This window comes from Penicillium maclennaniae, assembly GCF_028827695.1.
Source record: "Penicillium maclennaniae strain IBT 15551 chromosome Unknown utg000007l:1.0-4884863.0:1.0-4888362.0, whole genome shotgun sequence".
Classification (NCBI taxonomy): domain Eukaryota; kingdom Fungi; phylum Ascomycota; class Eurotiomycetes; order Eurotiales; family Aspergillaceae; genus Penicillium; species Penicillium maclennaniae.
In genome coordinates this window covers 1-14823 of record NW_026623219.1, presented here as the reverse complement: position 1 = coordinate 14823, position 14823 = coordinate 1, and the positions used below count along the sequence as shown (strand labels likewise).

The 14823-nt window shown below is 46.3% G+C and overlaps 6 protein-coding genes across 6 annotated transcripts; 4 read left to right on the top strand and 2 right to left on the bottom strand.

Moving 5' to 3' along the window:
- Positions 1-4328: 4328 nt before the first annotated feature.
- N7477_007220 (SDR family NAD(P)-dependent oxidoreductase) lies at positions 4329-5286 on the bottom strand (the record flags this gene model as incomplete). The annotated part of the gene is made up of 3 exons (XM_056968883.1): positions 4329-4885; positions 4935-5159; positions 5235-5286. The coding sequence occupies 3 exons, from the start codon at positions 5284-5286 to the stop codon at positions 4329-4331; spliced, it is 834 nt and encodes a 277-aa protein (XP_056818915.1).
- An 892-nt stretch (positions 5287-6178) lies between these two features.
- Positions 6179-6938, top strand: N7477_007219 (Zn(II)2Cys6 transcription factor domain-containing protein; the record flags this gene model as incomplete). Its single annotated transcript, XM_056968882.1, has 4 exons — positions 6179-6240; positions 6290-6317; positions 6382-6491; positions 6539-6938. 4 exons carry the CDS (start codon positions 6179-6181, stop codon positions 6936-6938), a joined length of 600 nt encoding a protein of 199 aa, XP_056818914.1.
- A 247-nt stretch (positions 6939-7185) lies between these two features.
- On the top strand, positions 7186-7878 carry N7477_007218 (fungal specific transcription factor domain-containing protein; the record flags this gene model as incomplete). The annotated part of the gene is made up of 1 exon (XM_056968881.1): positions 7186-7878. The coding sequence occupies one exon, from the start codon at positions 7186-7188 to the stop codon at positions 7876-7878; it is 693 nt and encodes a 230-aa protein (XP_056818913.1).
- Positions 7879-9239: 1361 nt separating this feature from the next.
- N7477_007217 (cytochrome P450) lies at positions 9240-10967 on the top strand (the record flags this gene model as incomplete). The annotated part of the gene is made up of 5 exons (XM_056968880.1): positions 9240-9302; positions 9418-10471; positions 10521-10537; positions 10597-10760; positions 10814-10967. The coding sequence occupies 5 exons, from the start codon at positions 9240-9242 to the stop codon at positions 10965-10967; spliced, it is 1452 nt and encodes a 483-aa protein (XP_056818912.1).
- Positions 10968-12215: 1248 nt separating this feature from the next.
- On the bottom strand, positions 12216-14157 carry N7477_007216 (flavin-containing monooxygenase; the record flags this gene model as incomplete). The annotated part of the gene is made up of 4 exons (XM_056968879.1): positions 12216-12273; positions 12337-12790; positions 12828-13791; positions 13843-14157. 4 exons carry the CDS (start codon positions 14155-14157, stop codon positions 12216-12218), a joined length of 1791 nt encoding a protein of 596 aa, XP_056818911.1.
- A 468-nt stretch (positions 14158-14625) lies between these two features.
- N7477_007215 (dehydrogenase) lies at positions 14626-14820 on the top strand (the record flags this gene model as incomplete). The annotated part of the gene is made up of 1 exon (XM_056968878.1): positions 14626-14820. A coding segment is annotated over one exon (195 nt), but the record flags the coding sequence as incomplete, so codon positions are not given.
- Positions 14821-14823: the final 3 nt, after the last annotated feature.

Below are 14823 nucleotides of genomic sequence, written 5' to 3'. Positions count from 1 at the left end.
TATAGATAGAAGAAATTGGGTGAACCCTGAATGAATTAGGTAGATAACTTGTCTTTCTCTAAGTGTGTCTGGAGATGTACTATGTACTGCAGACATTAAATCATGCCTGAGGCCACACCCAGGCTCATTATGTCACCAGTTCTCCCACTACACTAGATAGCAGAGGAGATTAGCCTTCTAAAGTCTACTATTTAGCACTAGCTACCGCCTATACCTTTAAATACTTATAAATCACAGAGGTATATCGGCAAATTCGGTGCTATAACTATAAAGGATACGAGACGCCGGACTTCAGTAAAGAAGGAAATGGAGCATACAGCGAGTGTCCGGAAAGGGAAGGTGGCGCCTCTAAGCTTATCTTTAACCCCTAATTCAGCTACGGACCAAGTTAAAGATACGGGGACACCAAGTAGGATACCATTAACGCCTGGATATCAATTTAATAAGGGATATTTATAGGTGTGGAGGAAAAATAGGTGTGAATAGCTTCAAGATGTGTGTTGGGATCCAAATTTGCGTTGGGCCCCGGCGGACCAACACCCGAAGCGGTGTGGGTATGCTACGGGATTACATAAGGGGTCAAAAGTCCGTGTACACACCAATTTCGCCTCTATCTTCCCATTTTATTTTCTTTAATTTCTCTACCATTTTAAAAGATATTCAGTTCAAACTGGATGCATATAATAACTATCTAGTATTTCGTATACCAGCCCTTTGTCTTTCGTACCGCGGCAATGCGGCGAGGCATAGATCTGATAAAATTCTTAATTTTAGCCTAATTAATGCTAACGTGGTCGGTAAGCGAGTGGCGCATGTAAGCGAGCGGCGCACCCGCCCACTTTTTCGCATCTCCGCGCGTCCATTTATCTTCCATCAAGCACTATGCCTCCAATTCGTGTCGGATCAAGCCAGGATTCTGTCCAGCAAGAGGGCCGTTTATCAATTGCTATACAAGCCATTCAAAATAAGGAAATCACGTCTATACGCGAGACGGCACGTCGATTTAATGTGCCTGGAACCACGCTCCGCCGTCGACTACGCGGTACTACAAACCGCGCTGAACGTCGCGCAAATGGTCATAAATTGACCCAAATCGAAGAGGATATACTCCAGCAACGGATATTATCGCTAGATTCACGCGGTGCAGCCCCTACGCAAGCTCACGTACGAGAAATGGCGAATATTCTACTTGCGAAGCGCGGTTCTACCCCCATCCAGACCGTCGGCGAAAAATGGGTATATAACTTCACCCAGCGCCGTCCAGAGCTTAAAGCTCGCTTTTCTCGACGCTATAATTACCAACGGGCAGAACAAGAGGATCCAAAGATCATTCGAGCGTGGTTTGACCTCGTACAAGCCACAATTCAGCAATATGGTATCTTACCGGACGATATCTATAACTTTGACGAGACTGGCTTCGCAATGGGCCTCTGTACGGCCCAAAAGGTGATTACCCGATCAGAATACTACGGTCGGAGATCAGTTTTACAGCCAGGAAACCGCGAGTGGGTAACTGTAATTGAGTCAATTAACGCTTCGGGGTGGGTGCTTCCGCCGACGCTTATTTTTAAAGGCCAAAAATATAATCAAGCATGGTTTGAAGACCTTCCACCCGACTGGCGCTTCGAAGTTAGTGCAAATGGATGGACAACCGACGAGATAGGCCTTCGCTGGCTTCAAAAACAATTTATTCCGTCAACAAATTATCGTACGCGTGGAAGATATCGACTTCTAGTCCTCGACGGACACGGGAGTCATCTAACACCAGAGTTCGATCAAATCTGCGCGGATCATGAAATTATCCCAATCTGTATGCCACCGCATTCCTCGCATTTACTTCAGCCTCTTGATATCGGATGTTTTGCTATTTTAAAGCGTTCATACGGCGGTCTAATCGACCAAAAGATGCGGCTCGGGATCAACCATATCGACAAACTTAACTTCCTTTTTACATACCCACAAGCTCGCGTCGACGCTTATAAACCAACTACAATACAAAATAGCTTCCGAGCAGCAGGATTAGTGCCGATTGATCCTCAACAAGTGCTATCAAAGCTTAATATTCAACTTCGGACGCCGACACCTCCCATAAGCCGCGGTAGTCAATCAAGCGCTTTTTACCCACATACGCCCGCGAATATCGATGAGCTTTTAAAGCAAGCATCCTCAATCAAAGCTTTCTTAAAGCGACGCTCAAAAAGTCCGCCATCGCCTTCGCAAACCGCGTTAAACCAGCTTATTAAAGGCTGTCAGATCGCAATGCAGAACGGTATACTTCTCGAGCACGAAAATAAGCAGCTACGTGCCGCAAACGCTACGCAAAGGCGAAAGCGTGCTCGTAAGACTAGATGGATAGCCCACGATGACGGTCTATCCGTACGAGAAGCATTAGAGCTCGAGGAAGCTCATGAGGAGCCCTCTCAGGCAATTCTAGCTCCACCAAGCCTACTACCGCAGGACACACCAGCACCGAAGACGCGGCGTCCACCCCAATGTACTAATTGCGGACAGATCGGACATAAGAGGAATACATGTAAAGCTAGAGATTAATCAATATAAAGGCGTTGTGGTCGATAAAAGTGTCAAGATATAGAGAAAAAGTGGGCGGGTGCGCCGCTCGCTTACATGCGCCACTCGCTTACCGACCACGTTATCCTATACGATGACTAGGGCTTTGCGGAATTCATTCTAATCTATCTTAGAACGCCCACGCTAGGCAAGCTGTGGATAAAGCTCGAATAGCTTTTATTTAAGTAAGTTCCAGATATTCTCAATAGGATTTAAATTAGGCGAATACGGCGGCCATTCTATTACCTATATCCTATACTCTTCGAACTATTCTTTTGCAATTTGTGCCACGTAGATACGCGTATTATCTTGCAAGAATATTATGCTAGGCTCGTACATAGGTAGGAGCGCTTCCTCGAGGGTATTAAGATATGAATTCGTGGTGTAGCCGTTCTTTTTCGAAAAAGCATCGCGTTCCATAAGTATCAACTTTGAGCGACCACTAAGCTAGATAGATCCCTAAACTATCTGCCGGATATCTTTGCCATAATTTATAAGGTTCACAAGATCCTTCCTGTATCGCTTATTTTTAAATAAGAATACGTATTGGTGGATAGAATTTGACTTACGTTAGACGGAACATTCATCGGAAAAGATTATATCATCAAAATGTAGCACACTACCCTATTTTCGGCAAAAGGCGCGTCGAATTTTTGTATTATGCTTTTTAAGAAAGATACGCTTCTTGCTAACCTATTTGCGGATATTACAGCGCTTTAGGACGCGTTTTAATATTGATGTTGATACTTTAAAGTCGGTATCAATCAAAAGGGCTTTATAGCTTATTGTAGGGCTGCGGCGTACTAGACGGAACATATATCGACGCTCAGACGGGGTAAGCTTCCGTGGGCGGCCTGATCGGGGGTTTATTTTGACGTGTGTATACTTTTAGAAGTGGTTTTTGGTGTTGTAGATAGTTTGACGCGATATATGTAGATCTTTTGCAATTTGGGTGGGTTTTCCACCCTGTTCAAGGGCATAAACAATAGCAGCACGAGTGGTTTCCGAAAGCTCAGCTCCACGCGGCCGATTACCACTAATTTCGATGCCGAAAGACCTCATAGTGGTGGAGATATGGGGTGGTGAAGTTTAATTGGAAAAGGGGGCGTGGATATAAATTCAGATATGTAAACAGACTTTTGACCCCCTATGTATTACCCTGCGACTAGGAGTTGATTTCTATTAGGGGCCCAAACAAGGAAGGATAGACATTGGAAATGAAGTCAACTTGGGCTGAATCATCCTCAATGTTTACTGTCAACTGGTGCCTTCCTCTTTACAGGTCCGTAGATAGCGGTAGAATCAAAGTGTCAAGCCCAAACACGCACAACTATGCCATCCATGATCTCGGCGGCCTGCATGTGCTTCTATGTACCTAAGAGAGAAAGCAATTTACGTGACTTGGTATCTAAGCTTCAGGCCTGGAATATCGGGCAGGAATTTCGTTCGTGATGTAGCTACTGGTTAACCCACTAACATAACTATCAAGTTTTAACTACATGCAAAAAAGGGGAAAGGCCGTATAACAGGCGATACTCTATATAATTTCCAAGTCTGTGAGCTGAATATGTAAATTTTCTATTGTTATGAACGATTGATTGAAACTCCCGGTCGCGGCTGCAACCGTCTTATCCTTCGCTCTTCTTGTCTCTCTTCTTCTCCATATCAAAACGCTTTAGCAGCTGAATGAAATAATTCTATTGACCCTCTAAGGTTCCTTTCAATGGAGCAGTACTAACTCCTAAAGCTACAGGTTGCTCTCATAACGCAATGCTGCCAGATGTCCCGCATCGACCACAACCGACCCCCCCCGACATGTAGCTGGCACCACAACCGCTCAAAAATATACAAACATCAGAGATTTCCTCGGGAAGTGCAAGTCGCTGCCTTGTGTTTCCATCCACTGCCCAGCCGCTGGCCTTCCCGGGGATAGAAGTTGTCCGAGCTGCAACCATGGGTGTCTCGGTCATACCCGGGCACACAGCGTTGATACGAATCCCGTCGCAGCCATGGTCAATGGCGGCGGATTTCGTGAGACCAATCGCAGCGTGTTTGGAGACATTGTACGGCATCATGTTTTGCAACCCAGCGAATCCAGTGACGGAGGCAATGTTGATGATGCTTCCTCGCTGCGCTCGGCGTGGATTGTCGATTCCAGGAGTGCATTTAGCGGGTTGCTTCTTCATCGCCTTCACCTGTTCCTGCATGCAGATCATGACACCCTTTGCGTTGATTTCCAAAATTTTATCATACTCTTGGTGTGGATATTCGGCGGTTGGCACTCGAGCGATTGTTGTGATTCCGGCGACGTTGGCGGCTGCGTTTCCAATGTTAGCCTCAGCCTTGCATCAAGTCGAAAGACGAACCATAATCCAAGCTTCCAAATGCTTTGACAGTCTGCTCGACCACATTCCTCACTGAAATAGGATCTGCGACGTTTGTTTCCAAGGCCAGGGTCTCCACGTTATACCCTTCGGCTTTGAGCAACGCAATGGTTTCGTTGACTCCCTTAACGTTGAGATCAGCCAAGGCAATAGCCTTACATCCCGCCTGAGCATAGCTAAGGCAGATCTGACGGCCGATACCAGAACCTGTTTATCACTATAAGCTGCCATTCGCAATTTATTTGGGTGGGTGGGGGGGGGGGGAGTAAGTTCGTCACGAACCTGCGCCTGTGACCAGGGCCACTCCATCCAGTGTTTTCACTTTATTCGACATGATGGCGGTTTACTTCCAAAATGCAGTTCGAATAAAAATTTGTTGTAAAGATTCGAGGTTTTTTCTATCTTTCGAGACCCACACTTAGTTTTGGCGATGTATAACCCCATATATACTCCGAAAATATACATGCATGCGCTGGCTACCCACCCCACCCGGTAGCAAAGCGGAAATCTGAAGTGATTCCGTGGAACTAACATTCCGTAGATATTGCTTTTTCAAATGTTCTAAGATCGCCAAACGCCTTCTCATCTAGTTAGCCTAAAATTTGAATTTTATTAAAGAATGCATGACCTTCCAATTTATCTGTGCTCAGGTTTTTTTCTTTTCCTGCAGACCTGCAATACACATGTGGGCTTATCTACGGTCTTCGCAGTATCAAGATAAATCCAACGGGCTTTTTCACCTGGAAGATGAATTACTTGAGTACCTTGTGTCAGCACATCGTTTTCTGGATTCTTCATTTTACCCCGACGCCCGACAAATAACCCCAACCTTCGATTTATGAATTATGAACAGAAGCCGTGGCATTGGGACCCGATCACCTGGACGAAGGACTGGAAAGTCAATCCAGGCCCCCTTGGCATGCGACCAATTATTGATCAAAGATCATAGTTGCGGAGTGGGGAATACCGTGAAAACAAAACTATGTCATTGACTAGCGATTACCGGAGTACCCGCCATACCCAGGTTTCCCCGCACGAGTTATGCAGCAACAACCCCGCCGGGGATCTGCGCCTTCCCCGCCACGTCATAAAGTTCTCTCTGTCCCGTGTTTTCCTACTCTCTTCCATAAAAATTTATTTCCTCTTGAAATCCATCGCTTATTGTATTGAGCTTCTCTATGAGAGGAATACAACACACTCATTTGTAAAAGACAACATTCTCTCCAATGCCGAAGGAAGCAAGTCGCAAGGAAGGCTCCAAGCGTGACAAATATACGTTACAAGCATGGTAAGTGTGGTCGATTCTCACCTACCGACAGTATTAACCCGTGTACTAGTTTCGAATGTCAACACCGTAAAGTCAAGGTTAGTAACGTTTAATCTTTTGCCTGGGGCATGGTTTGAAATGGTGTCACTAACGCACTCAAAGTGTTCGGGGGAGCCCAAATGTTCCAGCTGTAAGACCAGGAGAATCGACTGCCAATATGCGGGCGACAGTCAACATGAAATGCCAATCCAGAAGAATCGTCCCAGCAATGAGTAAGTTCCATTGTTGACTTTTGAAAGCAGATGCTGATAGAATCCAGTTCCACTTCAGAAATGTCCCCCAAGCCCCAACCGCGAAAACGAAGCAAAACCTCCATCTCCTTGAGAGCGCAGCTCTCACAACTTCAAGATCAAGTAAAAGCACTCTCCGAACAACGAAGCTTTTCCGGCACAGACATTCCTGCCATGGTATCCTATAACATGCGGACGACAGACTTGGATCGGTCCCCTAAGGAAATTTCGCCTTCTATATGCGATATCTCAGAAAATAATGCTTTTGACAATCACTCGATTGGCAGTTTTGCTCCCTCATCACAAGATATTCCAAGTCCCTTGAGGGAACCGATGGAACCGGATATGCTCGGAGCTACAACCCCCCTCGCTCAACAGCCTACCAATCGGCTCCCAACTCAATGCCCTGCGAAGTATGCGCCGAAGTAGTACTATGGGTAGCGCGGAAGATATTTCTCAACCTCCACAAGCCACGGTCACTTTACCTGAACCGCAAGTCCTTTGGGAGCTTGTCAGTGTATTTTTCCAGGAATTTGAATCCTACTTTCCATGCCTGAAACAAGCCATGATTTATGATCGATTGTCAGTGGTTCTGTCACTTCATAAATATGATGCAGACGGCCATCGAATTGTGATAGGACCTGATAATTGCAAGATCATCGCCTTTCTTTTGAACATGCTAGCGTATGCCGAGTCCCTCACTCTCCCTATTGAGTCCTGCAAGTCGCGACCAATTTCGCGTAGTTACTTGCAAGGGCTAAGGTTGATGCAGCACTTCAACCAACTCCACGATGCCGACCTTGAAACCGTCATTTACCACATTACTTCATCTGCCTTTCTTCTCGAGATGTCCATGCATCACATGTCGCTACAGAGCATCACGCAAGGGTTTCAAATTGCGCTGAAGATTGGACTCAACAACCAAGCGCTATGGCCCAGTGATAATTGCGAATTGGTATCTCGCCAGGGACTTTGGTGGACTCTTTATTTCCTTGACAAGCGCATTACCCAAAAATGTGGCATCACATACTTCCTGCGCGAGGATGAAAGTGCCGTGAGCGACTTCAGCAAGGCCCACAGCGATATGTGCTCAAGCAAGCACGAGGTGCTACAGAGTCTAATTTCGTTTAGTCGTCTGTGGGCTCACATCTGGGACGGCTTCTTTTCACCCCGGGCTCCAAAGGCCGATAACTGGGAGGAGCTGCAGATAATGGACACACGGATTGTTCTGTCTTATCGGCAAATCCCGTCAAGCCTTCTTTGGAAGTCTTCCATGGCCGCAGAGTATATGTGCGTTGAAGGAGAAGCACAAATCCGCCAGAGACTGATCGGGTTCTTGGTATGCATTCTTCATCAATCTCGGCATTAAAAACTTAGCACGCTAATATAACTTCTAGCGATTCCAATCTCTTCGTCTGAGCATCCGTCATAAGCCTCTCACGTCTAAAGAGCATGACCTTGAGCGTCGTAAAACATCAGTTTCAATTTGCGAAGCAATCATCGAAGCAATTCGAAGCTACATGATCATAACCACTTATTTGAAACCATCCGGGTACATTCTTACTACCACGCTAATCGAGAGTCTATACCATCTCATCCCAGAAGAGAACCACCCAACTCCTGTTGTCTCAAACGAAACTCTGAAGGGGATGGTGTACGGTGCGAGCCAACTTCTTCAAACGCTATCCAAATCAGTCGCAACGGCATCCAAGGTATACCAGTATCTACAAGATCTTCTACCCTCCGACAGCGTATTCGAACCGTTTGAAGAATTTAAAGCATCTCCATTACGACAGAATTCAGCAGATCAAAACTACCCATTGAATTGTTCTGCAGATTTGGACGTATTCTCTCAAACGTTTTGGAAAACCTTTGTGGATCGATCGGGACAGGACAGAAGCTCCACAGCACACGGGCATTCAGAGCCAAAGAACCAGAGCTCTCTGCCCTCTTCCGCGGTGATACCTGAAAGCTTACCGACCGAGGGTCTAATTTTCAGATTGGACGAATTACAGTGCCAATTTCTAATGGGCATGGACTCTGAAGATTTGGCGTTCGAAGACATGGCGTTCGAGGCTCCACTTTCGCTAGATTGTGCCGCAACTCGGTTCAGAGGGGATCTTTTGTAATACATTTAGTTTCTTGTACAATCGAATTATGACTTTAAATTCATTTTTCTTCCCTATCGAATCCACTTTTTTCTGTACATTCTAGACGTCTAGTTGATCTGCGAGACGGTGCGTAGAAATTGCTGTTACATGTTTACCGCTCGCCAATTATTTTCGGAACATGAGGTACTAACCCCGGAATGGTGCACTAACGTCACAGGATGTTGACTCGGAAACAAGTATGGAGACCCTAGTGGGGTAGTGGCTGTTCCGCGGAGCCATTTATGTTCCGTGTAAATGAAATAACCCAACGTTATGCTGAGACACGTGAATAAAACCGAGATTTTCGAATAGTATACCCGCATCGTAGGGTCATAGTGGGTCAAATACGTCGTAATCCCGGACTGAAGAAGGTACTCCGTGCTGCCCAACGCTACAGAAAGCCTAAAAGGCACCAATGCTGTGCACCGTTTCCGATGCATAAGCTTCAATTAAGGACGCATAAAAGCTAGCGTATCTATATATTAGATGTCAATTGTTTTTTTTTCATTTTCTTTGTCTTGTTATGCTGTCAAATTAACACATCTAATCACGGCCAGACGCAGACTGGCCCTGATCCAAGATGCTTCTTGAATCTGCTTCAATCTATGTTCAGGAGAACTGGATTCAAGTTATTCTCACTTCGGTATGTTTGTATTTTGATAGCCACATACTACCATCTCCAACATACCCGTTCCCCTTCCCTTGAGCACTCCCTATCCAAACTTACCAGAGATACGTCGTTGACATACTCTGGTTAGATTGCACTCTTCTTTGCCTCTCAGACATTTTACGCAGTCTTCCTTAACCCAATCGCCAAATATCCAGGGCCAAAATTCGCTGCCGCATCACGGATACCCCAACTCTACCACACCTTCAAAGGCGACCTGCTCCAATGGATCAATAAACTCCACGTCAAGCACGGTGATATCGTTCGCGTCGCACCAGACGAGCTAAGCTATGCCAGCGGAGAAGCCTGGAAAGGAATCTACGGTCACGCTGCTGCCGGAAAGAAAGTCACCGAAAAGGACGCCCGATTCTACGGCCCTTCTTTCAACGGAGCGTCAGATATCATCCGCGCGAATGGAACCGATCACTCACGTTTCCGACGCAACTTCTCGCACGCCTTCTCTGATCGTGCTCTTCGCGATCAACAGCCGCTGATCTGTCAGTACGTGGATATGTTGATTGAGAGACTCAACAAGGATATCAAGCAGGATCCCAAGATGAAGGTCAACATGGTTCGCATGTTGAATCTGACTACATTTGATATTATGGGTGATTTGACATTCGGTGCTTCCTTGGATCTGTTGGCTGGCACTGGAAACTTGAACTGGGTTGCTGCCGTGTTCGTCAGTATGAAGACCAATGCTTTGCGCAGACTGGCTCGCTACTGGCCTGCGACTGCGTCTATTGCTCGGAGCCTCATTCCAGAGGAGTTGAAGCAGCAAAGCATCTCTCACTACCAGGCTTCTCAGGCTCGTGTTGATACACGAATTGATGTGAACCAAGCGTCGACCAAGCCTGATATCTGGGGTATTGTGATGAACCAGAAGCAGCATCTGCGCCTTAGCCGTGAGGAGATGTATGCCAACTCGCAGGTCTTCATGGTTGCTGGTACTGAGACTACCGCCACTGCGCTGAGTGGAATCCTTTACCACCTGCTGAGGGACCCTGCCAAGATGGACCTCATTGTGAAGGAGATTCTTGAGACTTTTGAGAAGGAGGAGGATATTGATATGCGAGCCCTGGAACACATGACTTATCTCAATGCCTGCATTGAGGAGGGCTTGCGCATCTACCCCCCCAGTTCCTGTTGGTCTGCCTCGTATTGTGCCTGACGAGGGATTGACTATTTGCGGAGACCGTATTCCTGGAAAGGTAATTGTGCACTCCATATTTTGATGCTCGATGGACGACTGACATTACAATCACCTTAGACCGCTGTTGCCGTTCAGCAATGGGCTACCTTCCACAACCCCAAAAACTTCAGACTGCCAGACGAATTCATTCCTGAGCGTTGGATCGGTGATGAATTTGCCAGTGATAATAAGGCAGCCTTCCAGCCATTCTCATTTGGCCCCCGCAACTGCCTTGGAAAGAAGTATGTCTTTCCTAGGATATCCCAAAAAGAGCAAATAGCTAACGATCCAATAGTCTGGCATACCACGAAATGCGCCTCATTCTTTCGAAGATGTTGTTCAACTTCGAGTTTTCTCTTCTTCCTGAGTCTATTGGATGGGAAAATCAGAAGACTTTCTTCCTATGGGAGAAGAACGATTTGATGGTTCAGCTGAAGAAGAGAAATTAAACAAACATGATGTTTACAGGAGACCGACGAAAATCGAAGGCTGCTGTAACTGATATTGACATGGGGAGTTTAAATTGAGGGCTAGTGAGCACTATACGTAGTGAGCTATTTTGATGGCGAGTTGGGCAAATTATACGTATCATGTCATACTTGCATAACAAAATGAATGAATTTATTTGAGGTTTCTAATCTTAAGTTCTCATTTTTTTTAATAAATGTAATTCAATAAAACGTAATTCCGACTCCTCAATTCTTGCGATAATGACCAAGGTCAACTAGTGGCTTCGCTAGGGTCGGGTTGGTCCAAAATACAGGTCTGACCTTATGCATTTTCGACCAAGCCGATCCTATGTATTTCGGACTATATCCCCTTTGGGAATTTCGGACCAAACGCTAACCTATTTCGGAATTTTGGACCATCCATACCCGCTCAAGGAGAGTAACTTTGAACCCCCCCTATAAAATTTAATAAAATAGATAAAAATATTCTGATTTAATGTATAATATCTGAAGCACTTTTACTTTCAGGAAAAAATATAATATAACTTAGTTTCGCTTATATAAGCGTATCGTTTGTGCCGGTTTTTGCCTACTACGCCAAGGAGGGTCCAAATTTTGACCTTGGACCCTCTTAGGTAATATTTTAAAGCATAAATATGCCTTAATAGGTAATTTTCTGCTCATAAATGGTGTTTTATGCACGCTTATGCGAAAAGGGACCCTCAATGAGGGTCCCTTGGCGGGTGGAGGGTCCGGACCTTGGACCCTCCGGCCAGGTCTACTTTTGTGTGGGGTTTTGATTTCGTTACGCGAATCTGATTCGTGAGAATTAGCGCCGTGGAACAGTAACTTAAGTTTGCGCCGGTGCTGAAATATCTTCTGGTTGAGGTGTAGATCTGAGAACTGTCGTAAACGAAGAAACATCATTATTAATTCGTGTGCCCGTGCGCTTTTCCAGTTTGGTTACCCTGAGTTAGTCCGGGTCCGGGTGCCGCCCTGAGCAACCCGGACCCCAGTCTGGTCATTCTTTTTATTGTTTTTTCTTTGAATTAGAAAATCCTTTTGCATGAAAAGAACATAACCAGGAGGATTAAAATAGTACTTCACATTTATCTTTCTAAAGCTAAACGTAAAATTGAATGGATTGCAAAAATTTTTTATCTATTTTTAAAATTGAAAGTTGTAATCTAGTAAGTGGTTAATCCTCAAAAATACTTACACTTTATCCCGCTCTGCACAGAGCGAACCTCAGGCCTTGTCACCAACAAACTTCACCAAAGTAGCATGATCTTGATCTAGGTACCAACTGCAGTATATTGTTAGTTTTATTGTGTCATAAAAGGGGGAAGAGATATAGGGGGAGACATACGTAGGGTCAGCACCCTCCTCCTCAGCCAACTCATGCGACAAGAAACCATTGTTCAACCAAGCGAAATCCAGACCCGGCTCAGGGCATCGGCTCTCCCACTCAAAGTCCTCATAACGATGTCTCCGAAGTAACTCGAAGTAGTGCAGCCGCGAACCAGGGTGGAAGGCATGCAATGCACCGCTCTCCAGACCGTTCTTGAAGGAGCTCTGGCAAGTGTCACCCCAGACCGTCTTCTCGAGCCATGAAAGCATCTGGAACTGGTATGCCTTGGCCTTCCCATCCTTGAGACGGAATGAAGAGTAATTCTCCCGTTGCAACTTTCTGATCATGTCCACCAGGTAGAGAGTGATTCTCTCGATAGAGGTGATCATACTACCGTGGCCAACCGGGCTGCCGGGTCCCATGTAGATGAAATAGTTGGGCATATCCTGCGCAATTGCGGACAGGTAGCAGGCTGGATCCTTGAGACCATTGTTCCTGCAGATTCACACCGTTTCGGCCGATGATTGGCCAACGGGGCACGAAAGACATATCGAAACCGGTTGCGGCGATGATAACATCAAAGTCGCGCTCCGTGCCATCCTTGGACTTCAGACCAGTCTTAGTGAAAGAGTCGATCTCACCCCAAACGACCTCACAGTTATCAGCAGAAAGCGCTGCCAGATAGCCTGGTCCAGGAGTCGGACGACGGCATCCAACGCCAAAGGAAGGAATAATGCGATCCGCAACTTCGGGCTTCTTCTCAAGCTTGGAGCGCATGTCTTTGCTTGTGAAGTTCTTCGCCATCTCTTGGAACTCGGTCTCTCTGATAAACAAGGGGAATCGGAAGTTCAGTTCCTTCTCAATTTCCTTGCGAAGAGTGAGGTACTCTTCCGGATTCTCTATCCACTTCTTCTGTTGCTCTTCGTCATAGGTCATGTTGGGTACACCTTGACCAATGAATCTTGAGCCCAAGTTGGCTGTAACCCAGGTCGGGGATCGGATATAGGCACCAACGTGGCTGGCGACTTTCTGCACGGCTGCAGTGACTTGAATACCACTACTTCCGTTACCAATGACGGCGACACGCTTGCCCCGCAGGTCAATTTCGGGGTTGTAGTTGGCGCTGTGGGCGAGAACGCCTCGGTAGTTCTCGCGGCCAGGAAGGTTGGGCCATCTCCAGTCGTTGAGGTATCCACTGGCATTGACGAACACATCGCATTCCTCGACGATGTCTTCGCCGGTCTCACCCTCGGTCACACCCATCGAGGAAACGACAGTGCGACGGCCATCTGTGTTTCTGCTGGTGACAATCCACTTCTGCTTCTCATCGTTCCAGACGGCGCTGGTAATCTTGCGGCAAGTAGTGACATATTTTCGCAGATCGAACTTATCAACGACGTTGTCGATATATTGAAGGATCTCAGGTGCGGAGACGTAAAATGAAGACCACTTGGGGTTTGGCGCCCATGTAAACTAGAAAATATCAGTACTGAGGAATGACTGGAGGATTATCAATGCACATACCAAGTAGTTGTGAGAAGGAATATCACATGCGCATCCAGGGTAGCGGTTCTCGAGCCAGGTGCCTCCCAATCCAACGTTCTTTTCAAGAATCTGAAGATCGACGTTGGGTAGTTGGCCAGTCTCCACAGCATGAGCAAAGGAAATTCCACTAATACCTGCACCTGCGAGGATAACCTTGACCTTTCTCGGGGTATCAAAAGGGAGCTTTGATTGTTCATAGGCTACTGGGAATTTGTTGCGGTAGGCCTCTGTCGCCTCGATAGGCTTGCATGGCGCCTCACCCCCAGTGCTTTCAGTTGAAATTGATTGAGTCATATTCGCACTCTATTTGCTAGTTGAATGATGTGTGGTATTCTCGATGATTTGGTGGGGAAAGAGTTACAGAAATACTTCACTGAAATATTATGACAATGAAAGTCTTCCCCAGAGTTCCGTAGTATTGAATACTCGAATACAAGAGAGCGGAAACAGACATTGATTTCTTGGTTGGCGAAGTAGAACGGAAACAAAATGACGGAAGGCGTCTTGTTCCGAAGGCGGGAGTGGCGATCCAAACCCTACATGACATACCCCGGGATTCTATCCCCGGAACTTCTGTATTCAATGTTCGGATATTTTTTTGGCTTAGAAATTATTTACTACTTCCGAGAGTTGTGGAATGGCATCCGTTAGCATCCGTGCATTAGGCTTCGATAATTCAAGTGCTACTTAAGTCGAGCATCTTTGGCTGTAATCACCACCATAATAATTTTCTATACCGAAAGTGACCAACCACAACTCACAATGTCTTACGCCGATCTTAAGAACAAAGTCTTCTTCATCACGGGCGCTGCCTCCGGGCAGGGTCGTGCAACCTCTCTCGCCCTCGCCCGTCAGGGTGCAAAGCTTGGCCTTTTGGATTTGAACGACCCCCAAGAGATTGTCGCTGAAGTCGAGAAGCTTGGCAGCGAAGCCATCGGATTCAAGGTCGATGTGACCAAC